Below are 27,463 nucleotides of genomic sequence, written 5' to 3' on the forward strand. Positions count from 1 at the left end.
ATGGTGAAGAGCAGAAGAAAGGTAGCTCTTTCTCTGATTAAAACAAGTGACTTTTCTGACACAGAGCCTCAGCTCAGGGGCTGAGAGACCACAGAAGTCACTGCCGCTCTGCCCTGTGTTTCTATTTTTTTTTTTTAAAGATTTTATTTATTTATTTGAGAGAGAGAATGAGAGATAGAGAGCACGAGAGGGAAGAGGGTCAGAGGGAGAAGCAGATTCCCCGCTGAGCAGGGAGCCCGATGTGGGACTCGATCCTGGGACTCCAGGATCATGACCTGAGCTGAAGGCAGTCGCTTAACCAACTGAGCCACCCAGGCGCCCTGCCCTGTGTTTCTAGAATGATAAAGTCTTCCTGAGGCTAAAAAGGAAGCCCAGGCCGCAACTCTAAAAGGAGGCAATTGTTCTTATTGTTGATTAGGACTCAGGTAACTTCACCAGGGAAATGATGGCCTTGATCCTTCTTTTACCCTCAGGAAGACTTAAGCTACACCTGCCATCCCTGTCTTCTTTGGGGAGTCTACGCTTCATGTACACTGGCACCAAAGCGGGGAGAATTTGTTTCTTCACAACTCAGGCCAGAAGGAAAGTATTTTCCTTTGCTTTTGCAAAACCAAAATAACTAGTATTTCTTGCCTGCGGTAAGGCCTGAGGGCCAGCCACCTGGGAATGGTGTTCCAACTCTAGGTACAGCTGGAGCCCTTCCACCATCTTAGAAGGTAACGTTGGAATTCCAAACAGATAAAGCCGGGCCCAGAACTGGTCATGGCTTTGAAACAGTCCTATTGTTTTCTCCGTGTCAGGTTTGCCTGCCCTGTTTTCCATCACATAGTGCAGATTTGTTCCTTTCCATTTCCTTGCCTAGAATGCCTGGTCCTTTTCTCTGATGTGCTCTCTTGTTTTACCTACTTAGGATTCCAAGTTTCTGGTTCCCAACCTCAAAGGATTGATCTTTCTTCTTTGGGATCTCATATCACTTGTGGGCTCTGTGTCAGCAGTCAGTCGTTTATACTCTTGCCTCTGTCTGGAATGCTCTTCTCTCAGCTCTTTGCATGAGTGGCTTCTTCTCATCCTTCAAGTCTCAGCTGAAACACCACTTCCACAGAAGCCTTCCCTCACCACCCCTTCTAAAGTAGGAGCCTTTTCTGTATATTCAGAGACTGCCAGGTCACCAGCACCTGGCTGCTCTGCCCTTTATTTCTAGAATGATAAAGTTTTCATCTTCATGAGTTTGAAAAGGGGGAAAACATCCCCTTTTGCTCTTTTCTTCAAATCTGAACTGGGAGATTCAGTCCAAAAGTGTTGAGTGGACAGTATCTGGCATGTAGTAAATATTGAATATATTGTGATAGATGGGTGTAATTTAAGTAGGCTGTTATCAAACCTTTTATCCTTGTTATTTCTAGGTAAAAAAGTCACTATATTTTAATAAAGAAAATAAATATCATTTTGAAGTTGATTGTTTTAAAATAACTTTAGATTTTTAAAGTTGAAGTTGAGAAAATTTGATTTTTTTAAAAATAAGATTGTATTTATTTGACAGAGAGACACGGCAAGAGAGGGAACACAAGCAGGGGGAGTGGGAGAGGGAGAAGCAGGCTTCCCACTGAGCAGGGAGCCTGATGTGGGGCTTGATCCCAGGACCCTGGGATCATGACCTGGGCTGAAGGCAGATGCTTAACTACTGAGCCACCCAGGCGCCCATGAAAATTTGATTCTTAACTTCCATTGCCTTAACAGTTTGACTTTTGGCAAATATGTAATTTCTGATTGAGTGCATCCAACTCCAAAGCATTGATGATGCTATCCTATGTGACCCCATGGGGTTTGGTACAATAAACAGAGTGTGTCTAAAACCCTGTAAGTTCTTAAGAAAAAAGTATATAAAAGAATAATTAGATTGTTCATCTCAAGTTTCTAGTATGAGGCCTTGTACAAAATAGGTGCTGAATATTTATTTGTTAATTTAACATGAGAAAATAAAAAAATCCTCTCTCAGAAGGCTGGTCTGGTCTCCAAAAATGCTTGGCAATCATCCTTAATTGTCACAAGGAACCTCCATGCCTCTAACACCTGTCCTCAGAAGACTGGCGCTGCTGGGGTGTCCTCTGGTTCTGAAGAGTGTATTCTTGGAGCTAATACCTCTGCTGACCTTGAAGAGACTGGATGTGTTTTAAGTATTGGTGATGGTATTGCTCAAGTACATGGGCTGAGGAATGTTCAAGCAGAAGAAATGGTAGAGTTTTCTTCTAAGCTTGAAGCATATGTTATCTGAACTTGGAACCTAATAATGTTGGTGGTGGTGTATTTGGAAATGAAAACTAATTAAGGAAGGAGATATTGTGAAGAGGACAGGAGCCATTGTGGATGATTTAGTTGGTGAGAAGCTATTGGGTCATGTGGTAGGTGCCATTGGTAATTGGTTCCAAGAACCATAGGCAAGTTGGCCTGAAAGCGCCACTTGGGATCATTCCTCCAATCTCTGTGCAGAAATCAATGCAGACTGACACTAAGGCTGTGGATAGCTTGGTGCTAATTGGTCTGTCCTGGTCAACCTGAGTTGATTATTGGTGTCCAATGGACTGGCAAAACATCAAAGATTGACATAATCATTAACCAGAAATGTTTCAGTGATGAATCTGATGAAAAGAAGAAGCTGTACTATATCTACATTGCTATTGGTCCAAAGAGATCCACTGTTGCCCATTTGGTGAAGAGACTTATAGATGCAGATGCCATGAAGTACACCGTTGTGGTTTCAGCCACTGCTACTGATTCTGCCCCACGTCAGTACCTGACTCCTTATTCTGGCTGTTCAATAGAATATTTTAAGGATAATGGCAAACATGCTTCACTGACCTATGATGAGTTATCCAAACAGTCTGTTGCTTATTGTCACATCTCTGCTGCTCGTGAAGACTGTCCTGGTGATGTGTTCTACCTGCACTCCCATCTGCTGGGAGAGAGCAGCCGAAATGAATGATTCTTTTTGTAGTGGCTCCTTGACTGCTTTACCACGCATAGAAACATAGCAGGTGTTGTGTCCACTTATGATCTAATGAATATCATTTCCATCCCTGACCGACAGATCTTCTTGGAAACAGAAATGTTCTACAAAATTATCTGCCTTACCATTAGTGTTGGTTCATCTGTGTCCTTTGTCAGATCTGCTGCCCAAACCAGGGCCATGAAGCAGGTGGCAGGTGCCACAAAGCTGGAATTGGCTCTTAATCATGAAGTTGCTGCTTTTGCCCGATTCGCTTCCGACCTCCATGCCGCCACTCAACCAACTCTTGAGTTGTGATGTGCATCTGAGTGTCTGAAGCAAGGACAGTATGGTCCTGTGGCTACTGAGGAACAAGTAGGTATTATCTATGCTGGTGTAAGGGGATAGCTTGATAAGCTGGAACTGTTTCTATTGTAAATTTATTTATTTAATTTATTTATATTTCTTGGCTGGAGTATTTATTTATTTTTAAAGATTTTATTTATTTATTTATTTGACAGAGACACAGTGAGAGAGGGAACACAAGCAGGGGGAGTAGGAGAGGGAGAAGCAGGCTTCCCGCTGAGCAGGCAGCCCGATGCGGGGCTTGATCCCAGGACCCCAGGATTATGACCTGAGCCAAAGGCAGACGCTTAACCGACTGAGCCACCCAGGTGCCCCTTGCCTGGAGTATTTAAAAACAAATTTTAAAAGGCATGATACTTTATCCTGACCACTTCATGATGCTTTAAAAGACAAAAAAAATTTTTCTTATAGAACCACAAGGCCATTTTTACATCTATCGAAATACTCATTTCTTAAGTTATAATACAAACTATTCAGATTTGCCTATCATCTCAAAAAATGTCTTCTTACAATTATTATTTTTTCAAGCCAGAATCCAAACAAGGTCCACATATGGTTCTTACACTTTCATTTGCAGAAGTGCTCCATTTCCCCCTCCATTATTTGATTTGCTTCTTGAAGAAACTGGGTCAGTAGTCCTGTAGAATGTTTCAGTTGTATCTTTGTGGTGTTTAATTTGCTTTTTCATCCTCTGTATTTCCTGCAGACTAGAAGTTAGATCTAAAGACTTGCTTAAATTGTATTTTAGATTCTTGACAAGAACATGCTATAGGTAATGTTACATACTCCGTATTATTTCATCACCTCAAGAGCCACATAGGATCAGATGGCTTCACTTTTAGTAATGCTTAAGTTGTTTATGTGGTGACAGCCCGATTCCTTCACTGTAAAGTTTTCCAACAATCATTCACTTAATGATTTTGGTACCTATCGCTTAACACTGTCTGATTCATTTAAAAATAAACAGGGATCGATCTAGAGGGGAGGGGGGTGGGTGGATGGATTAGCCCGGTGATGGGTATTAAAGAGGTCACGTATTGAATGGAGCACTGGGTGTTATATGCAAACAATGAATCATGGAACACTACATCAAAAACTAATGATGTAATGTATGGTGATTAACATAACATAATAAAATTTAAAAAAATAGTCTAAGACAAAAAAATAGACGGGTCGAAAGATGGTGATTTTCTAGTTCAATTATTCCTTCTTCATTTATTAGCTAGAATTCTTCTGTATAGAGGAGCTTTCTTATACCCACGAGGGTTATTTCGTTATCCTGAAATACTGTTCATACCAGAAAGGCAGGGACAGATCTTTAGTTATTTCCTTTTAATTATCCAATTTTACAGTGATGTGTTGGTTACCTAGCAACCTCCATGATGTCCTTAACATCTTTGTCTTTTTCCCTTTTTGAATAGCAGTCTGAACCAAGGCTTTACACATTCGCTGTGTTTCTGTCAGTTGCAGGTGTTGACACTCAAATTGTTCTATTTTGGGTACGAATGGGAAACTTTTGAAGCTTCTCCATGTGTTTGCTATGACAATATTAGCTTTTGATAGCCTCTTCTTTTTCTGGGACAATAAGATAATCCAAGCTCAGCTGGTATATTTCTTGGAATTGACTGGAAAATCCCGAGTCCTTTTAGTGTGAAATGGTGTTTTAAGACCACAATATGGGATTTTTTTTTTTTAAAGATTTTATTTATTTATTTGACAGAGAGAGACACGGCAAGAGAGGGAACACAAGCAGGGGGAGTGGGAGAGGGAGAAGCAGGCTTCCCGCCAAGCAGGGAGCCCGATGTAGGGCTCGATCCCAGGATCCTGGGATCATGACCTGAGCCGAAGGCAGATGCTTAATAACTGAGCCACCCAGGCGCCTCCCAATATTGGATTCTTGTTGCTACCTAATTATGTTGCTTCTTGGCCTCTTCAGTGGACAGAACTAGAAAATAACTAAGTATAAAAAAAATTTAAAAGTACAGGGCGCCTGAGTGGCTCAGTCATTAAGCGTCTGCCTTCGGCTCAGGTCATGATCCCGGGGTACTGGGATTGAATCCCACATTGGGCTCCCTGCTCGGCGGGAAGCCTTCTTCTCCCTCTCCCACTCCCCCTGCTTGTGTTCCCTCTCTTGCTGTCTCTCTCTCTGTTAAATAAATAAAAAAATCTTTAAAAAAAAGTACATGTTTATACTGATATTTGTAACTATAATTTAAAATTACAAGGTTTTTTTTTTTAAAAAGATTTTATTTAGTTATTTGAGAGAGCGAGTGAGTGGGAGGGAGAGGGAATGTGAAGCGGACTCTGCACTGAGCGCACAGCCCAATGTGGGACTTGATCCCACGACCCTGAGATCATGACCTGAGCCAAAATCAAGAGCTGGGCACTCAACTGACTGAGCCACCCAGGCGCCCCACAAGGTTTGTTTTTGTTTTTGTTTTTGTTTTTTTAACTGGCCTTTCAATGTTGAACAGCTTTAACATAAGTTTCTTAGTAGTATATTAAAATATGCATATGTTGTTTTCCAAACAATAATACAGTTGTTGCTATTAACAATAAAACTACTAAATGAAACTAGATAATTTAAGGTTGTTTGCCTTTTTAATTTTTTTGCCCAAAGATTATATCCCACTCAGAACTCTATAGTCAAAATACTTTGTTCAAAGGTCAGATGGAATAATTCTTTTCTCTGTGTGATTTTGTCACCAAATGGGTACACCAGTAGGTTCATTTGCTTCAGTTTGTTTTCAAATTCTTGGTATTGATTTTTATTTTCTTTTTCAATTTAGTTTTGTGTTTTGCTTCCTACCTCCTCCTTGAAATACTTCTTTTACTTGTCTTCTGGGACAATACTTTTTCTTGGGTTTTATTTATTTATTTTTCTGGCTCATTGGGGCTTCTATTCGGTCTCCTTTCCTGCTTCCTCCTCTCTTCCTGCTGTAAACCTTGGCGTGCACTAGGACCTCTCCTCTACGAATATTCACTTCCTACTGAACACATCTTGTCCCGTGGTTTTTAACATCATTTGTTTTCTGAGCACCCTCAAATTTATATCTCCTGCCTAGACGACTTCTCTGAATGGCAGATCTAGGTCTCCAGCTTTTCATTCGCTGTCTGTACTTGGATATCTAACAGGTAGTTTAAATTTCACACGTCCAAAAATGAACCCTTGATACCTGTCCAGCTGTGCCTCTTGCAGCCTCCCCTATTTCAGTAAATGACAACCCTATCATGTTGCTTAGGCCAAATACCTAGGAGTCATCCTGACTCTTCTCTTTCAGATTCCATAACTGTTCCATCAGTCTATCCTGTCAGCTTCTACCCTTGAAATATAGTGAGGATCCAATCAATCCTCCATGCCTCACCATCTCCCCTGCCACCACCACCCCAGAGACTAAGGTGCTATCAGTTCACCAGGATTATTACAATACTCTCATCACAGGCATTCCTGTCTCCACCCGTGCTTCTCCTTCACGAACTGTTCTTAACTCGGCACAGTGAGCTGTTTAAAGTCATTCCTGTGTTCAAAACTCTCCAGTATATTCCTTCAAAACTATCTGGATCTGGGTACCAAAATATCTACTTAACTTGTTTCATTTGTCCCATTCCTTCAAATAAAGTAATTTGGTACCCGCCCCTCCCGCCCCAAATATCTGGGTTTGGGGAAAGTGGATGGACATAAGTGAAACAAGTCTGGCCATATATTGCTAATTATTGAAAGTGGGTGATAACGACATTAAATTCATTATACTCTTCTCTTTATTTCTGTATATATTTGATAGATAAAATATGGTAGCCACTAGCCCCATGTGGTTCTTGAGCACTTGAAATGTGCTAGTCTGAATTTAGATGTGCTGCAAGTATAAAATACACACTGGATTTTAAAGACTTAGGAAGAAAGGAAAAAATGTGAAGTAACTCATGAGTATTTTCTTATATTAATTACATGTTGAGATGATAATATTTTAGATATAGTGAGTCAAATAAAATGTATTACCAAAATTAATTTTACTTGTTTCTTTTACCTCTTAAAATATGGCTGCTCGAAAACTTAAAATTACATTTGCGGCTTATGTCATTTTTCCATTGGATCCATAAAGCCCTCTATGATCTGGGTCCTATTTTCTCTCTGATTTCATCTCCTGCTTTTTTTTCCTCTTCCTTGCTTGCACCACTCCACCCATATTGATCTCTTTGCTAAGAACAAGCAAAACACATTCTGCCTCAGGACTTTTGCACTTGCTAATCTGCCTGCCTGGAGCACTCTTTCTCAGTGTCTCTGTATCTCACTCACTTGTTTCTTTCAGGATTCTGCTCAAGTCACCTATGTTTTCAGAGATATTTATTTGATCTATATAACACCTTATCCCTTTCACTCTATTCCTTTTAATCTGCTTTCTTTTTCTTTATAATACTTATCATTACTTACTTTTTGGATTTTGTTGATTTGTCTTCCTGTATCTTGAACATCTAGCATAATGCTTATACACCATAAGTATTTGGTAGCATTTTCTGGAAGGAGTGTCTATAGATTGTGCCAATAATTATGTCAAGTTCAATACTGTTTTCTGCAATTCTGCAAAAATAAGGTTCAGGTTTCCTAAATGTATGAAGAATAAAAATTATTAAACTGTAATTTTAACTACAAGATATTCCCTGCATAAGAAAACAGATGCTTTATAAAATGATATAGGATGGGGGCGCCTGGGTGGCTCAGTTGGTTAAGCGACTGCCTTCGGCTCAGGTCATGATCCTGGAGTCCCGGGATCGAGTCCCGCATCGGGCTACCTGCTCAGCGGGGAGTCTGCTTCTCCCTCTGACCCTCTCCCCTCTCATGCTCTCTCTCTATCTCATTCTCTCTCTCAAATAAATAAATAAAATCTTTAAAAAAAATGATATAGGATGGCTGTTTTATTCCTTTCAAAAGAATTAAGGTAAAATAAATAACCTTATATGAATTAATTTTTTAAAATGTGGACATAAAATATTATATTAGTTTCAGGTATACAACATAGTGATTGGATAATTGTATATATTACTAAATGCTTATTACTATAAGTATAGTTACTATCTGTCACCACACAACATTATTACAATGTATTGACTATATTCCCTATGCTGTACTTTTCATCCCCATGACTTTTTATTTATTTTTATATTTTTTAGATAGGGGGAGGGGCAGAGGGAGGGTAAGAGAAGGAATTTTAAGCAGTCTCCATGCCCTGCACGAAGCCCCACTTGAGACTCAATCTCACAACCTTGGGATCATGACCTGGGCCGAAATCAAGTCAGATGCTTAACTGACTGAGCCACTCAGGTGCCCTGACTTATTTATTTTATAACTGGAAGTTTGTACCTCTTAATCCCCTTTACCTATTTTGCCCAACCCCCCGACCCCCTCCCCTCTGTCAATCACCAGTTTGTTCTTGGAGCTAATACTAATCAATTTCTCTATATTTGTGTGATTAGTAACATAGAGATTTTAGAGACACTTATGATGAATTCAATGAAGTAAGTAAAATATAGACCAAAACTTACCGAGTGTCAGAAATGGTTTTTATCCAATAGATATCCCATTTCTCTAAGGCATTTTCCAAATTCTTTTTTTAGTCTGGATTTTTTTCTGTATTAATGGTAATCCAGTAAAGTAGGTCATGCCAAGGAGCTTAGACATTTTTTTGGGTACATTGAAATTTTGTTGTACTGGTAATTATAACAAAACTTGATCTGTTTATAACATAACTTGAAGGCAGTCATTATTCTTTATTTTTTTTAAAAGATTTTATTTATTTATTCATGAGAGACAGAGAGAGAGAGAGGCAGAGGGAGAAGCAGGCTCCCAAGGAGCAGGGAGCCCAATGCGGGACTCGATCCCAGGACCCTGGGATCATGACCTGAGCTGAAGGCAGACCCTTAACCATCTGAGCCACCCAGGCGCCCAGTAATTGTTCTTTATTTAAAGCTAAAACTATGTAGCAGGGAAAGGACCCAAAAAAGGAAAAATGCAAAAGGACTATTTTTAGCCTATTGTCTTTATCTTGAAATGTAAGATGACTAAGTGTAGTAATGAAATAATTTAAAAGCAAGGAGACTTTTTCCTTATCTGAATATATTTGCTTCTCTATTTTAATTTCAAACAGTCTTGGTCACAGTATCCTTTCAACTATAACTGAAAAAATGAACTGACACCAACAAAGTACATGACAATTTGGATTGTGAAATTTTCACAGGCAAAACTGGCAAATCAGGGCTAGCACTCTACTAAAGACCTTTAACTAAGACTTTAAAAGTATATCCTTAGTGATTTTGGGGATTATTGTGTACTCATTGAGCAAACATCTACTAAGTATATATTGTGTGTCAACACTGTACCAACTACCCAAGGTTACAAAACTACATTTTCATAGTTGCCTATCCTCCACTGAAAACTGAATGTCAAGTAAGTGCTTGGGTGAGATTATTTTAGTTAATTCTCGTGGAGGGGGTGGTGGTGAATTTTATTACTCTCAATATACAAATGGGGAAACGGAGGTTTTCAAAGAGTTCACCGTCTAGAGAGATGAGAATAAAAGTGGATATATTATGAAGGGCTTGCTGCTGCCACAGACAGTACAGGAGGATTGCCTTTGCGGGGGGGGGGAGGGTGGTGGTGGCAATGAGGAAGGCCTTCCATGGAACAGGAAGCTTGTTCTAAATTCGAGAAGCAGGGAGGAGGACGCATGGTGAACAAGAGTTGAAAATACTGCTAGCATATTGAAAGACACTGAAATCAGAAATGATCTGAGCATGAGTGAAAACTTTTCTAATAAGTCTGATTTATTCCTCATGTACCACACATCCTGTATTTGCTTATTTAAACCAAGATCTGGCTGGGACAAGGAGGGATCATCTGAGTTGTTACGAAGGTCTGGAAGTGTTGGCAGGGTTGGTTAGGATCAGCATATTGGTGAGAACCCGACGGCCTGGGCTTGGGCTTTCCCTTTGCAGGTCTCTCGGGGGCAGGTTCCACACTGAATAGCCCAGCGCCTAAGAGAACAAACTCTGTGCCAGACTGCCTGGGTTTAAATCTCAGCTTTGCCACTTCTTACCAACAGTTAGGACCGTGGATAAGTTAATGGTTTTTTTTTTTTAAGAAATATTTTTTAAACATTTTATTTATTTATTTGACAGAGAGAGAGCACAAGCAGGGGGAGCAGCAGAGGCAGAGGGAGAAGCAGGCTCCCCACTGAGCAGGGAGCCTGATGTGGGGCTCCATTCCAGGACCCTGGGATCATGACCTGAGCTGAGGCAGATGCTTAACCGACTGAGCCACCCAGGTGCCCAAGTTATCTAACATTTGAATGCCTTGGTATCTTCATTCAGAAGATGAGAACAACAACAATAAAACCTACTTCATCATAGGATTGTCATAAAGATAAAAGGAGTTAATACATATAAAGGTCTGAGAACAGTGCCTGGCACATAGAAAGCTCTATGTAAGTATTATACTAGTATTACCTGAGACAGGTATTTACACAGAAATGCTACTTTGTTCATTTAGAATAAACTTTGCTCCTATCTAATGATGCTAGAGTTTCCTAGTTCCTACTTTTTCAGTGTTAAGATACTTGAGAAGCTAAATTTTGAATCAGAAAGTTGTTTGGTGGGAACTGGCATAGAGTATTTATCCTAGGCACTGGTAAAAGCCTGTGAGATATCCCCACACCATAACAAAGAAAAATTCTCTATTCACTGGATTTCTCCTGTCTCCCTGAATCATTATCTTCCTCCAGCGTTTCTGTCTGCCCAGCCAGATACAGCTAGTGGGTTCAGAGTGGAATGGAAATAGAACTTGGATGGAATCCCAGAAGTGCTAGATGTTAAGTGGGATCTTTGTGATTTTTTTTAAAAGTAATCTCTACACCCAATGTGGGGCTCGAACTCACAACCTTAAGATCAAGAGTTGCACACTTTACTGACTGAGCCAGCCAGGCACCCCTGCCAGGATCTTTTTGTGAAGACAGCCTCAGTGACCTCTTTGAGGCATTCCTCTCTATTCTACCCCCTCCTCTGGGTGGAACATGGCTGGGGTTTCCCTAACTTGGAAGGACTTCGTGGTAGTCAAGGAATTATAGAAAATGATATGTCCCTGATGGACTGGAGAGAGGGAAGGCTTTACTATAGAACTTAGAACCCTCAGCTGAGTAGAAGTGTCTCAGGAACTTTACTTGGAGCTCTCAAAGACAAGTTTCTCCACATTTGGTTTGGAAGTGATGCTGCCATGGGCCATCAGAGACTCATGACGTGTCAGGTTAAAAAGAGTGTAGTGTTGGGCGCCTGGGTGGCTCAGTCGTTAAGCGTTTCCCTTTGGCTCAGGTCATGATCCCAGGGTCCTGGGATTGAGTCCCACATCGGGCTCCCTGCTCCGCGGGAAGCCTGCTTCTCCCTCTCCCACTCCCCCTGCTTGTGTTCCCTCTCTCCCTGTCTCTCTTTCTGTCAAATAAATAAATAAAATCTTAAAAAAAAAAAGACTGTAGTGTTCAGGTACCCAATAACCATGTCATTATGAAGTTCTCCAAATTGCAGGCCATAAAATGCTTAAAGTAAAGGTACTCTACAACCCAAATAACATTCCAATACGTTCATATTGATTGAAGCTTGTCTGGAAGCTGTTTTCCACTTGCCTCCTTCCAGAAAGAAGGTGAAGTTATGGGCACCCTGGAGGTATTTTTTTGTTTTGTTTTGTTTTTTTGAGTAGGCTCCACACCCAGTGTAGAGTCCAATATGGGGCTTGAACTCACAACCCTGATATCAAGACCTGAGCTGATATCAAGAGTTGGACACTTAACCGACTAAGCCACCCAGGCACCCCCTGGAGGAGTCTTTTTTTAAGATTTTATTTATTTGAGAGAGAAAGATAATGTCTGTGAGTGGCGGGGAGGGGCAGATAAAGAATCTCAAGCAGGTTCCACGCCAAGTGCAGAGCCCAATAGTGGGCTTGATTCCACAACCCTGAGATCATGACCTGAGCCGAAACCAAGAGTTGGACGCTCAGCCGACTGAGCCACCCAGGTGCCCCTGCAGTTCTTAATTAGTAAAGACTCCTTGCTCCAGGGAGCTGGCTCAGAAGATCAGAGGTCAATGAGATCCAGTAACTCATGTGGACCAGTCTGAGACTTTTACTGTGGCCATAGATACAAAGCTCACCTTCTTTTGTTCTCATGAAGAACACTGGGGCTACCTGTGAGATTTTGAAGGACTTTATCCGTCATCTAGAGGGAAGAGACAAGTCACGCATACTGTTTAAGTGCTAAGTTCTATAGTAGAAGGTTCAGGGAAAGGACAGTCTTTGGGAGTGGGGAAATCAAAGAAAATCTCATAGAAGACTAGATGCTTGTCCTGAATTTTAAAAGTGCATAGCAGACAAGGGAGGATATTGGTGGGTGTTCCAGAAATATTGCCATCATAAGCAATAAGATCCAGAAATCTGAAATTATCTGAATATTCATGAAAAGTCTTCATAGTATTAGCTATTTCAATGTTTTTAAAGGGTCTAATATTGTATGGCTGGGAAACAGAGTTCCCTCCTTTCCAGAGCTGGGGAAATTGGAGCTGAGTTTTGGGGACAGGAGTTTGATAACTAGAAATGTCCGGGAGGAGGGCTGATGCTGTGTAAGCCATTTTGTGATAATGAAGGCCACGGATGCTGCAGAGATGTCAGCCAGGACGTCATTTAGCTGCTGAACCAGCTAGATCTTAAGCCACTTAGGTTTCCTATTATTTTTAGTAAAATGTATTCCTGTCTCCAGAGAATTCAGTTCCATAAGTGGGGTGCTTAAAGTAAGAGACTCTAAAACACGGACTTGGCTGAGTAGAGGGGTTAGGACGGCAGGCAGTGAGGACCTAGGCTGGTGATAACAGTGGGAGGTTGGTCCAATTATTATCAGCTATGTCTCAGGACCAAGAATATGTAACAATAACAAGGAGGAGAAATGTTTGGACAAATCTCAGGTTTTTGATGTGTGTTGGCTGCTTGTTACTGTTGAAAATAAAAGGACTGGGGGCACCTGGGTGGCTCAGATGGTTAAGCATCTGCCTTCGGCTCAGGTCATGATCCCAGGGTCCTGGGATCGAGTCCCGCATCGGGCTCCCTGCTCCTTGGGAGCCTGCTTCTCCCTCTGCCTCTCTCTCTCTCTCTCTCTCTCTCTGTCTCTCATGAATAAAAAAAAAAAAAAAAGTTTAAAAAAAAAATAAAAGGACTGAAAAGATACACCATCAACATAAAGTTGGTATAGTTTTATTAATATCAAGTAAAATACTTTAAACCAAAAACACTATAAATGGATTTGCTTCACATTGATATGTAGTTCAAAGCACCAAGAATATGTAACAGTTATAACAATTCCAATTCTAAACTTATATTGCCTAATACAGGCTTAGTATTCAAAATGTATAAAACAAAAAGTGAAGGAAGTGATTTGATGAAAGGGGAAGGGGCACATTACAGATCAGGCTGCCAACAACTGAAGCCAGTGATCAATCTTAGCCTTATGAAAAGAAACAAGCAAGCCTCATGTATATTCCAGATGGAATATCAACAACACCCAGGAGGTATTCTTGCCAAAAATTTGGACCTCAATCTGATCAAAGCTCTAGATAGCTCATAGGAAATATAGAGTACAGAGGAACAGACAAAGCATAACCAAAGGATTATAATCAGTGAAACTTTTAAAAAAGATTTTACTTATTTGACAGAGAGCACGAGAGAACACAAGCAGGGGGAGCAGGAGAGGGAGAAGCAGGCTTCCTGCTGAGCGGGGAGCCCCGTGGGGGACTCGATCCGGGGATCCGGGGATCCTGGGATCATGATCTGAGCCGAAAGCAGCTGCTTAACCCACTGAGCCACCCAGGCGCCCCTCAGTGAAACTTAAGAAAGTGGAAACCTCTATAGGAAAACGGGCCTAGTGTCCTTATTTAAAGTGGGGGGTCGGGGGGGGTAAGGATAAACCTATACATTAAAATAGATGGAGGACACTGTCTAGCCTGGGTTCAAAGTGCAAATATTTTATGTGAGCGTCTGAATCCAGAGATACAGGAAGTAAAACAGCGAAGGAAAGAGTCCCTGTAAGGAAAGATTATGGATCAGGAAACTGCTCGCTCCTGTGGGATCCTCTGAGGAGCCATGTGAAATGCATTTCAGAAACATCCGTAGGGGAGAAGGAGGGATATAGTTATTGGCTCACATTCCCCACTGGTCAAAGTTTGCCCCCGGGGCATTTACAAGCACTTCTGGGTTTTTGCGCATGTGTGAAGAGCAAGCAGTTTCCTGCACTGTGAACAGAGAACCCCGGGGACAGGCAGGGACAGGCATGTGAGGGCTGGCAGGTTATACTTGTGTGGACCAGGCTGAAGGTCCCACACAAATGGCCAGGGCAGCGGTGTCTAAAATAACAAGATCTGAAATGGTACGCAAGAGGTATCAAAGTGTGATGTGTGGCCCTTGTTTGGATTCTGATTTTAACCAATTATGAAACAATGTATTTGAGACAATTGGGGAAATTTAACACTGGATATTTGAGGGCATTAAGCATTATTATTTTTTAAAGATATTATAATGGTATAGTGGTATTTAAAAGGAGTATCGTTATTTTTTAGAGGTACATACTGGAGTATTATAAAAAACACAAATATTAAATATTAATGGGAAAAGATGGATATAACTACAAGGAGAAATTGCCAAAATCATCAGAATGAAAGATTTTAACATTCCTCTTTCAACAACTGCTGAATCAGACAATCAGTAACACAGAAGATCTGAACAAATAATAAGCTTATTTTTTTTTTAAAGATTTTATTTATTTATTTGAGAGAGAGAGAATGAGAGATAGAGAGCACGAGAGGGAAGAGGGTCAGAGGGAGAGGCAGACTCCCCGCTGAGTAGGGAGCCCGATGTGGGACTCGATCCCGGGACTCCAGGATCATGACCTGAGCCGAAGGCAGTCGCTTAACCAACTGAGCCACCCAGGCGCCCCTAATAAGCTTATTTTAATGGACATATAAAAATACTTCCCAAACAACTGAAGAATATGTATTCTTTTCAAGCACATATTGAACATATCCAAAAACTGACCACGTACTAAGCTATCACGCATATCTCAACACATTTCAAACGGTAGAAATCATTCAGACCACATTCTCTGACCACAGTTCAATTAAGTCAGTAACAAAAGGTAAGTTTAAAAATATATATATTTGGAAAATTTCAAAACATCCACATAAGTCATACATCAAAACATCATAATGGAAATTACAAGTCAGAAATATATGAAAATGGAAGTAATAGATAAAAAAACTGTGAGATACAGATGAAACGATAATTATTATTTTTTAAACAAGCAGATGTGAGAATCCATTTGTCTTCTTTTTTTTTTTTAAGATTTATTTTAGGGGGGAGGGGCAGGGGGAGAGGAAGACAGAGTCTTAAGCCAACTCTGCACTGAGCACGGAGCCCAACGTAGCGCTTGGTCTCATAACACTGAGATCACAACCTGAACAGAAACCAAGAGTCAGACACTTAACTGACTGCCGCACCCAGGCACCCCCAGATGAAACAATAATTAGATGGAAACTTGTATCCTTTAGTGTATATATTGGACAAGAATCAATGCTGAAAACTATTGAGCTAAATATTCAATATAAGAGGTAAGAGAACAACAGAAAATCCCAAAGACAATAGAAGAGAAGTTCCATTTCTGGTAACATGGCATGTTATTTGGGCTATTTGGGCCAATCTTCCTACTGAAAACAACAAAGTGTTGGCTAAAATATTTTTAACAAATGAAACCGTCTTCTAACAAGCATAAAACTGCTGTCATATTGTGGGGTATTACCCTCCTAACATTTTCCTGCATCATATTGTGAAAAATTTCAAACATACACAAATTGTATAGTATGACGAATACTGTATACTCACAAGTTAGATTCAATGGCAGTTGAGCCATTTGAAAGTAAATTGCTTGACATTATGACACCTGACCCTAAATACTCTTCAGTATGCATCTCCTGAGAATTAGAACATTCTTCTGTATAACCACAGTACCATTATAAGACCTCAGACAATTAATAGTAATTCCTAATATTATGTGATATCAAATTCAAAGCTTTGTGGTACTTAGACTACCATATATTAGTACTTATTTTGAAGCTGCAATAATATAGGGGGATTTTGGTAAAGTGTAGACAAATAGACCATGGTACATGATAAGGAGTCTATAATGATATCCATACGTATTTGGACACTTGATATATCAGTAGAAAAAGGAAAGTTTTCAATCAATGGTGCTAGGACAGTTGGATATTAAAATTGAAAACACATACATTAGGTCCCTAACTTTATACCATATCCAAAAGTCAATTCTACTAGATTAACATTCTGAACGTAAACCTTTTAGAAAATAATATACAGATTACAGAAACAAATTGCAGAAAACAAAATATATGGTATATATATTTATGACTGTTGGTAGGAAATGATTTCTGAAAGAAGACACAAAGTGCACAAACCATAAACAAAAAGATGGATACATTTGACACTAAATAATTTTTGTTAATTTATGCTGCCATCTGGAGAAGATATTTATAGCATATACAACCAAAAAAAAACCTGTTATGCAAAACATGTAAAGAACTATAAATCAATGAAAGAAGCACTCAGAATGGGAGAACTTTGTGACCAGACATTTTGCAGGAGAGGGAATAGACATGCTTAATAAAAATGAAGAAGTGTTCAGTGTCATTAATTGTTAGGGAGATACAATTAAAACAACAATGTTGGGGTGCCTGGGTGGCTCAGTCGGTTGGATGTCTGCCTTTGGCTTGAGTCATGATCCCAGGGTCCTGGGATCAAGCCCCACATTGGGCTCCCTGCTCAGCAGAAGTCTGCTTCTCCCTCTGCCTCCCCTGACTTGTGTTCTATCTCTCTCTCTCTCTCGCTTACTCTCTCAAATAAATAAAATCTTAAAAATAGGGACGCCTGGGTGGCTCAGTTGGTTAGGCATCTGCCTTCAGCTCAGGTCATGACCCCGGGGTCCTGGGATTGAGTCCCAAATTGGGCTCCTTGCTCAACAGGAAGCCCGCATCTCCCTCTGCCTGCCACTTCCCCTACTTGTGCTCTCTCTCTCTCTCCCCGACAAAATCTTAAAAAAAAAAATCTTAAAAATAAAACAACAATGTTGGCAAGCATGAAAAGTGGAAAATTTGAAATGTTGGTAACATGTTTTATACTGCTGCTGGGAGCACACTTTGGAAAATAATTTGACATATAGAAAGGAGAACACTCACATATCATATGACTGAGCAATTCTACACATCTATCCATACCATAGAAGAGTTTCCAGCCCACCAGAAGAAGAGATATAAATTCTCTGTAGCACCCCAGACCTTCTAAATCAGAAGCTCTGAGGATGGGGCCAACAATCTGTTTTACAAGCTTTCCAGGTGACTTTAACATACATTAAATTTCAAGAACAAGTGTCCTAGAGAAACTTGTTTAAGGTCACATATATTTTTTTAAAGCTTTATTGATGTAAAATTACATATCATAAAATTTTAAGCATGCCCTAGAAAAACACTTGCACCAAGAGAGATGTACATTAGACATTCATAATAGCAATGTTTATAATAAAAAACTGGAAACAACCTAATGTCCATTACAGTAGAACAGATAAGTAAATTTTACATAATTGCTTGATTACCATTCAGAAATGAACAGGATATCTAATACAAACATCAACATCCATGGAGCTCAACAACAATTTTCAAAACAAATCCTATAAAGTTAAAAAGCATGTAAAATTAAACATGAGATTTAGGAACAAATTTTCTATAAGAAATAAAGGAAATATTAGCAAAAAAATTACTGGTATTGGCTCTTTTTAAAAAGATTTTATTTATTTATTAGAGAGAGAGAACACAAGCAGGTACAGGGGCAGAAGGAGAGGGAGAAACAGACACTCTGCTGAGCAGGGAGCTCAACACGTGGCAGGGGGGTTGATCCCGGGACCATGACCTGAGCTGAGGGCAGACTGAGCCACTCAGGTGTGCCATAGCATTGGTTATTTCTTAAGCTGAATGATGACTATGTGGATGTTCATAAAAATATTGAAAACCTAAACTGCGCATATATGTTGTATATGTGCTTTTGTATGTATAATAGAGTTCAAATAAAAAGGAGAGAAATTGATTTTGTCTAAGCAGGTGTTTGGCTGTGGTCACTCATACATACGGTTGATCAAAAGAAAGAAAAACAGGGTGCCTGCGTGGCAAGTTGGTTGAGTGTCTGATTTGGTTTCTGCTCAGGTCGTGATCTCCTGGTCATGGGATCGAGACCTCCTCTGGGCTCTGTGCGCTTAGTGTAGAGTCTGAGTCTCTCTCTCCCTCTCCCTTTGCCCCTGCCCACCTGCTCTCTCTCTCTCTCAAATAAATCTTGAAAGAAGAAAAGAAAGAAAAGAAAGAAGAAAAAAAGAAAGAAAGAAAGAAAGAAAGAAAGAAAGAAAGAAAGAAAGAAAGAAAGAAAGAAAGAAAGAAAGAAAAAGAAAATTTGAAGCCTGCTAAATTTTCGAGGAAACTATATAGCCCTCAAAATCTCAAGCTTGCTTGGGAAACTCATGATTCTTCCACCTTTACCATCCCCTGGATCCTGCATTTGCACCAATGGGGAGTGGACTGTGAAAGTTGTGTATTTCCCCCAGGAAAGTCACTTTCCCCAATGCCCATGTCAGATGCTGCCATAGATGGCTTTAGAATAAGAACATCTTCCAAAGAGGTACACCGGGGGGTTGGGAGGGGATTGATAAGGGAAATCCTTCCAGAGAGCAGAATGAGTCTGCCCGATCTGATGGGTCATGCAAGGAACTTTCTTCATTGTTGGAACTTGGAGTCATTACTATTCCTGCCTGGCAGGATTTGGTATTTGTGATGGACTAGTGTTTTCTGTGTATTTCCCATTCTCCCCCTTTCTGAATGAGAGTTTTTATTGTAATTATTCTGTTCTACCCTTATTACTGTAATATTGGGTATTTGGGGGAAGGTGAGGGGGCAAACAGCTGTCTTGTCTTTCAGCTATCCAACTGACAAACCATTTAAGAGTGAATGGCCGAGCAGACTGCAGAGACTCCAAACTTCAAGGTGGGTGCAATAGGTGGCTGAAACTTTGGGTTGCTTTCCTTCGGGGTCTGATGAATGCATTCAGTGTAAAATACCTGCATGGGAAGAAAGGTGTGCTTGGGTATTAAGCAATTCAAGGGGTGAGTTATGACATCTTATGGTCTGACTAACCACATGTTTTTAACCCTCTCCTTGACTTCCTCTCTCATAAAGCCTGGGAAATCGAAGTACTGTACTCATTTTCCCAAACTCCTTTATATAACTAGGAGTGGCCAAGTGACATAGTTCTGAACAATGACACACACGTGAAAAGGCTTTGGAAGGGCTTCTAAGAAAACTCTTTCTTACCTGATGAAAAGGAATAGCTGATGTTGGTTGCCCCCATTTTCTTTCTTGAATTTGGATATGATTTCACAATCTCTTGCAACCATGGGGAAAACACCCTGAACCAATGCCTGCAACCGCCTACTTCATTATGTCTTTAGATTAACAACAACAACAATGACAAAAACCCCTCTGTTTACTTAAGCACTGTTAGTTGGTTTACTTTATTATTTGCAGAAAAAACATCCCTAACTTAGACATCACTGTGAAATTCCTATCTTATTTTATGAGGACTATATCTGTAAAATATCTAATACTTACCAAGGCAAGTGTCCCTATTTCACGTCCCTCTGTTCATCCTATTTCCTAGATCAATTAAGGCAACGTTTGGGAGGAAATTATAGTTCCATGATATATTTTTTTAAAGCAGAGGTCAAAACCATATATAGTATTTTAATTAGCAAAGGCGCCAATTTCATAAAAGCTTAGAATAACATTTTCTATTTTGTTCCATAGTCTTATTTGTCATGTTTCATATTTTCATTGACTTCTTTGGTCAGAGTTTACTGTTCCAGCATCTTCCTGGAAGAGTCCACAATTGCACTGAGTCTATTTTAACTATTTCCCTCTAGACTCAAGGCATTAACTTGTACTTGTCTACATAGATACTCCCCTGCCACTTTTCTATAAGCTCACATAGCCTGGCACTTTCTGCTATTTATATTTGTTAGCTTAGCTGCTGCTTAAAAGCAGGGGCAGTTGGGGTGCCTGGCTGCCTCATTTGGGAGAGCATGTGACTCTTGATTTCCAGGTTGTGAGTTCGAGCCCCACGTGGGGTAGAAAGATTACTTAAGTAAGTAAAACTTGGAAAAAAAAAAAAAGCAGGGGTAGGTGCTCATAAAGAGATAAAACTGGCAGCAGCAGCCCACAAGGTGTGATGGGAGAGTAGGGCTCCTTCTCCTAAAATAACCCCATTTTAGGATCACTCCTTTATCTGGCTGTTGAAAGCTCTTTGTCTCTATAAAATGCTAAAGTGTTTGGGAGACTTCAAATTTTATTGGTTAAGCTGAGTTATGAGATAACATTCTCGTGGAGAGTAATTAACAAAAAGTAGTGAGGATGTCAAAGTGGGACTGGGACCTCCCTGAGTAGGAGGACCGACTTAGAAAGGGAAAAAAAGAGCACTAAAAAGGAAGGAGTGGGAGGGCACGTAAACGATTTGCCTACATAATATCTTGTTTTTGGGACCTGAAACACAGTGTTCAGGAAAGTACTTTGAAATTAAGTATTGTAGTTCAATGAATTATTTTTCTTACTGTTTGCCCATTATTCCTCACAGACAGTTTGTAGGTGATCTGTAGGGAGCCTCAGAGTTTAGGGACTCCTTGGGTAGTGATGGATTTCCTACTCCTTTTTCGGGTTGGTAAGCCAATCCCATAGTAATTCAGCTTTAAAAAAGATTTTAGGTTGGGGCACCTGGGTGGTACAGTCGGTTAAGCCTCCATTCTTGGTTTTGGCTCAAGTCCTGATCTCAGGGTCCTGAGATCCACGCTTCAGCATGGACTCTGCTTGAGACTCTCTCTCCCTCCCTCTGCCCCTCCCCCGTACTCTCTCTCTCTAAAATAAATAAATCTTTAAAAAAGATTTTTGTGGAGAATATTTTCAAAGGTGTAAAAAATCTTAACTAAATTGTTTCTACTTGCTTCCTCTTAAACCCGCCGTTCACTTCCTTGGAAGAACATGGTGCTTCAGTGCCACCCAAACTGGACGCGGACACTCAGGGCTACTGATTTTACACGCAGTCTTTTAAACGCCAGTACTGAAAACACTTCTGGGGGATCTGGGGAGTCGGGCCACAAAGTCAGCGAAAAGCTCTGTACAAAGAAATAAGCCATGTTCTCTGCGTCCATGATATGCAAGGCGTTGTACTCACTTGTCACTTGTCACCTTTCAAGGAGACCTGCGAGGCCCGGGAAAGGCAAGACGCACCAAGTCTGTGCCTGCGGAAAACAGCAATCTGAGCGGCGTGAGCTGCGCTAGGAGACGCAAGGTTTCGCCGGCTCAGAGCAGGCGGCCAGGTGGAAGCGCGCGCCCTGCGCCTCCGCCGCCGTCCCCGGGCCGGCCAATCAGGAGGCGGGCGGGAGGGGGCACGGCCGGCCGGGGCGGGGCCGGTCTCGCTGCTCCGGGGTCAGGTCGCTGCCGCGCGGGGCGGGCACCTCTCGCTTCCCGCGGCCATGGAGCGGCTGACTTTGCCTTCCGGCCGCGCCGCGGCCGTGGGCGAGTACCTGGAGTATCGGAGGTGAGGCTGCGGCTCGGCTGGGCCAGGAGAAGCCAGGCGGGCCGCGTCCCCCTTGTCGGAGGAGTGCGGGGGCAGGGGGGCGGGGGGCCCGGACGGGGGCCCGGCGCCCACCCCCTGGGGGTCCCGGAATCTGTTCCCAGGCGGCTGGGAGAGGCTTACTTATCTTGATTTAAGTTTCGTCTTTTTGTAATTAAATATTGTAATGACATGTAGTTCTGATAAGTCTCTTCCGAGGCTAAGAGGTCTCCCGCTTAGACCCTTTCCAAGACGGATTATTAACTCTTAAATTTATGTAGAGGTCCAGCTGTTTTTTCTAAATGGCCATTGGAGAGTTACACTGTGAGTACTCGGGCCTTATAAGAAATAGCAGACGTCGTTTGCACGTTAGTTTAGTCGTAGGGTATGTCGTGAATTTCCAACCGTGCTCCCAACCCCGAGGTGCTGGTTTTAGGAGACAGACTGGTGTAGTTTCGGTGGTTCCGGAGAAACTCCTCTCACGTAGCTGCCCTTTTGGCTTGAGGACGCGACTCGCTGCCCTGGGCCCTGACAAAGGCTGATGCACCTGCGGAAACGTGTTATTTTTTCCCCGTCTCCCAAGAAAGGTTTTTGGCAGTTGGGAGATTGGGTGAGTAGGAATTCCTGAAGAGGTTGTAGTAGGAGGATGTGGGGTTGAGGGCGCCAGGGGTGGCGGGGTCCGGGGGGGGCGGTTTGGCCGGGGGGTGGGTGGGGGAGAGGATAATGTATGTATATACACGGGAAGTGAGGCAAATCACTGCTGCCTGGGAAATCCCAGCGGCCTTGAAAACCTGAGCGAGAGTGGTTGCTCTGCTTAAAGGTGGTCGCCCCAAATCACCCAGGGTTGTTAGGGCAAACGTTTTCCTTAGCTGACCTTCACTCCTTCTGACTGTCTCGGTGGTATAGTTTTGGGGAGCACCTAGAAATGGTTGGTAATTCTGAGCCAGACAAGTAAGAATGAGGAGCTTCATGGGTCAGGCCTCATCCCCGGGTCCGGTGGGTCCAGGTAAGGCCATGAGTCCCGTGCCCAGAACAGTTTCCACCAAGCGCTCACCAGGGCTGGGCCGGCTTCTTTAGGCTCCAGGTCTCCAAGGCTTTTCCCTGGGAGCAAGTTGCTAGGCCTTGGTGTTGATTGATAACTTAGATCTTTAGATGTTTAGATATGTGGATTGTGGGCCTCCAGCTATGGTCTCTTGCCTGGTCCAGAAAATGTTAAGACTGGTGGAAAATTATTTTTGCAAATATAAATAACCAGGAATAGTTCACTGTAAAAGTTAGAGCCTTGCTATTCAAAGTGTAGCAATCATGGACCAGCTGTGTAGGCATCACCTGGGAGCTTGTTAGAAATGTACATTCTCAGGCCCACTCCAGACCTATTAACCTAAATCTGCATTTGAACTAGATCCCTTGGGGATTCTGTAACTACTGTAAAGTTTGAGCTGTGCTGGTTTACCAGTCAAATATAAATGATCTCTATCTTTAAAGACCTGCATTGATCTTTTTTTCCCCAGTACCTATTGATACGCTACATGGTAGCTATTATAATGTGAAATGATCCAAAACGTTTCTCAGAATAAAATGTCCCCCCTTTTTTTAACTATTGTGTATCTAAATTATTTAATTAAGGAAGAAGGTTGTGATGGTTTCATAGCTTCTGAATTGGTTTTATTTATCTACCTCAGCTAAAGGCTTGAAAGTATGGAAAAAGGTATGGATTGCACAAAAAATTAAGTAGCATTCTACAAACAACATCTTTCATGGCTTTTAAGGGATGATGTTTTCAAGGAAAAATTTCTTCAATTTTGAACAAATTCTTTTACTTGTGCTTCCTTTTTCTCCAGGGATGCCAACTCTTAATTTCTCCAGAAATTAAGCAATAGTGGTGGCTTAATTTTTCCCATAAAACTTTGAAGTCAAAGTTTTGGAATTAAAGGATGATTACTCAATATAGATGTGGGTTTGAGCTTGTGCAGATCCAAGGGTATTTGTGGGTTTAAACTCCTGGCCAGGGTTTGGGTTCGCATAACCCATGTTGTCTTCGGCACTGATGTTTTTTGTACTATTGTTTTTTGGGAGGAGTACTATTTTTAAAGGAGGAAAATATTAGTTTAGACTCTAGCTTTTAATGAAAAGAATGAGCGTGTTTGCTTCAGAATCAAAGGAGAAACTGAGATTGAATTTGTGGTAATTGTCCAGTGGTAAACCTGGATCAGTAAAGTCAGATGTCATGAGTTCATTGACTTTTATTTAATTTAGAATCCTCTTTTACTTGGGAAAGAAAAGCTTTATTCCTATTGTGTGTAATTTTGCTATTAACATAAGTCTAAAGTAAAAAATCAAATCTGAAGAAGCATTTCTTTTGACTATTCAAGTATAGTTTATTTTTAGAGTGTAGTATTTTTGACCTGGAAAATAAATATTCAAGGCTTAAGAGAAGTTTTTGTTGTAGAATTGTCGGTGAGGACGATGGAGGGAAACTTTTTACTCCTGAAGAATATGAAGAATACAAAAAAAAAGTATTACCTATGCGCTTACAGAACAGATTATTTGTGAGCTGGCGATCACCAACTGGAATGGATTGTAAGCTTGTGGGTCCAGAGACACTGTGTTTTTGTGCACATAGGTAAGATATTGCTAAGTTTTCTGGTCTTTAGAAAATATAAAACTGTATCAGAGTGTATCTTCCTTCTATAAATAACATTACTTGTGATAATTGAGAAATATTTAAAAGTAGGCTTTTATATAATACCCTAGAAATTGTCTAAAGTGGTTTTATTTTTTTGCTATAATTAAAAATTTCTCTTCTATCCTATTAGAACTCATTGTGGAGTCCATAACCCTAAGCATCTCTTCTCTTGCATTTGGTGCCTGCCCCTGCAGCTTTGCCAGGGGTCTACTTCTCCCACGACTGGATAAGTTAGTAAAGGGTGGGTCATCAGAATGCAAAATTGCTTTAAGAGTTGCTTGAGTTGACCCACACTGAACAGGTTACCAGTCTACAAATAGAAGCATTTCTCCTTACATTTACTCATCTCCCTTTGTTTTAAGAAACGTGTTGTGTTGATACCTTTCTTTAAACAAAAATACAAGCACACAGCTTTTTATTACAAATGGTCCTTTTCCAAGTAAGGCATGTGGAGGAAAGAAAATGCAGGAGGCTCCAGTCACTGATGTGTATTGCCTGTACCTGAGGTTTGCATTTGGCTGTGTTTGTTGTGTTCTACTTTACATTTTACTGCTGTCACAGGTCACAGTTGTAAAGCTCAAAAGGACAAAGCTGCTTCTTGGAAAAATCACAGAACCTATTATGTGTTTTCAGGTAACAACTTTTTAACTTTCTGTTCCAAACAAAGCATGCAAGGAGAACCACCCTGTTCTCATAGTTTCTGGGGCTCTCTCATGAGAGACTCTTTGTATGGTTACTATTTACATACAGACTTGCCATCTGCCAAAGGTTGTTAAGCAGTTGCTAGGATGAGTAATGTTGTATATAGATTGACTTGAAACTTATTTAGCAACCCCAACTAAAAACACTTTGGAGGAATGGAGGATGAGGATTATGTTGAGCTCTTTCAGAGTTCAAGAGCAGTTTGGTAAATTTGTGTTGGTTTTATCATTTATTCTTGTACAAATTTAGTGCCAGTCTCATATATGCATAATTATGTAGCATGGAATTAACTTTCAAAATGAACCCAAGCCAACTTCCATGGAAAAGTTCTTCAGTACTGGTCACTCAGTGAGATCTCTGTCTAAACTATTATTTTTTCCCTATTATAAATATTATAATTATTATTAAGGTAAATGAAGAATATATAGAAAAATAGAAAACTCACCACCCAAAGCTAGCTGCTATCAATACATTTTACTATATTCATGTATTTTTTTTTTAAAGATTTTATTTATTTATTTGACAGAGAGAGACGGCCAGAGAGAGAACACGGCAGGGTAAGTGGGAGAGAGAGAGGCAGGCTTCCCACAGAGCAGGGAGCCCGATGCGGGGCTCGATCCCAGGACCCTGGGATCATGACCTGAGCTGAAGGCAGATGCTTAATGACTGAGCCACCCAGGTGCCCCAATGTATTTTTTCTTTACATAGTTCATTTGGTTGTAAATGATGTGTGCGTATAAATATTGAACAAGTTTTTAATGACAGAGTCACAGAAATGTGTTTCCACATTGTTATGTGGTAATCACAAATAAGATTTTTTTTTTAGGATTTTATTTATTTATTTATTTGAGAGAGAGAGACAGAGATAGTGAGAGAGAGCACAAGCTGGGAGGAGAGGGAGAAGCAGGCTCCCAGCAGGGAGCCTGACGACACAGGGCTCATCTTAGGACCCTGAGATCATGACCTGAGCCAAAGGCAGACACTCAACTGACTGAGCCACCCAGGCACCCCCACAAATAAGATTTTTAATACCTGCTCAATATTCTAGCTCGTCCAGTGGTGTTCATTGTGTGTTCCCCAGAGCTGTGAGGGAGTCTCAGTGGTACCACATGAAAGGGCAGGTTCGAGGAAGGACAGACTCTAATTCTGGCTCTTTCCCTCGCTTTAACCAATTTTGCTTTTATCTGTTTTATATATTATGGTTCTGTAAGAGATTTTATTTGCAGGAGGGGTTTCACTGCTAGAAATTTTAAAAACTGTTGTCTATTGATTTACTGATTCATTCCCTTATTAATATGTTGTGTATTGCTATTGTAAGTACTGTTGCTGATACTGTCTTTATGCACACAACTCTTTATACACAGAATTATTTTCTTGAGGTATATTTTTGAAAAATGAACTCTGGGTTAAAGGATTTTTTTTTACTATTAAATTTGATTTTATTTTTATTGAAGTATAGTTGATATATAACATTAATTTAAGATGTGTAACAGTGATTTGACAATTATATACATTAGGAAACGCTGTATGTGAAATTATATAAACCATGGAAGGTATGGATGGATCTTTTTAAGTTTCTTAAAACATTAAATGAGAGAGGTTCTTCTATAACACGGCACTGAGGTTCTTCTTGACAGCATTGTGAATTATGTATAGTTTTAAAAAAATGTTGGTTCTCTTTGCTAAGTGAAAAATGGTATCTCATTGCTATTTTAACTTGTACTACCTAAATATTAAGAATAATAAATTTAATATTATTTTATTGTGTATCACCTTAAAAGCAGGAAGTGAGTGGCCTATTTAAGAAAATTACAGTGTTTTAACAAAGCTTTGGCTTTTAAAAATGTTGACAATTTATTTTGAAGTTAAAAGTTAAAAACTAAATCATATTAAAATAAATTACATTCATGTATGTTTATTGAATTCATTTCAGTTTTAAATAGCA

At 40.5% G+C, this 27,463-nt stretch overlaps 1 protein-coding gene and 1 pseudogene across 4 annotated transcripts in view; both read left to right on the forward strand.

Annotated features, from left to right (window-relative positions):
• On the forward strand, window positions 1-20,025 carry LOC114221185 (ATP synthase F(1) complex subunit alpha, mitochondrial pseudogene; annotated as a pseudogene). Its single transcript, XR_015766726.1, has 3 exons — window positions 1-21; window positions 1,997-3,358; window positions 19,448-20,025. The product of XR_015766726.1 is annotated as an ATP synthase F(1) complex subunit alpha, mitochondrial pseudogene (transcript).
• The window catches only part of FAM221A (family with sequence similarity 221 member A), a 24,094-nt gene continuing 15,712 nt past the window's right edge, over window positions 19,082-27,463 (forward strand). Inside the window, exons 1-2 of one of the 3 annotated variants that reach the window (XM_088018717.1) lie at window positions 19,082-19,513; window positions 24,580-24,753. In XM_088018717.1, the coding sequence (XP_087874843.1) occupies window positions 24,656-24,753 (98 nt within the window). In that variant the 5' untranslated portion in view covers window positions 19,082-19,513; window positions 24,580-24,655. Of the gene's footprint in view, window positions 19,514-22,049; window positions 22,116-22,641; window positions 22,741-24,579; window positions 24,754-27,463 lie in introns of those variants that run through there. The other 2 variants (XM_028119363.2, XM_088018716.1) reach the window with 2 other exon arrangements.

This window comes from Eumetopias jubatus, unplaced genomic scaffold (genome assembly GCF_037043125.1).
Source record: "Eumetopias jubatus isolate StellerSeaLion01/CBP00866 unplaced genomic scaffold, mEumJub1_p1.0 scaffold_14, whole genome shotgun sequence".
Classification (NCBI taxonomy): Eukaryota; Metazoa; Chordata; class Mammalia; order Carnivora; family Otariidae; genus Eumetopias; species Eumetopias jubatus.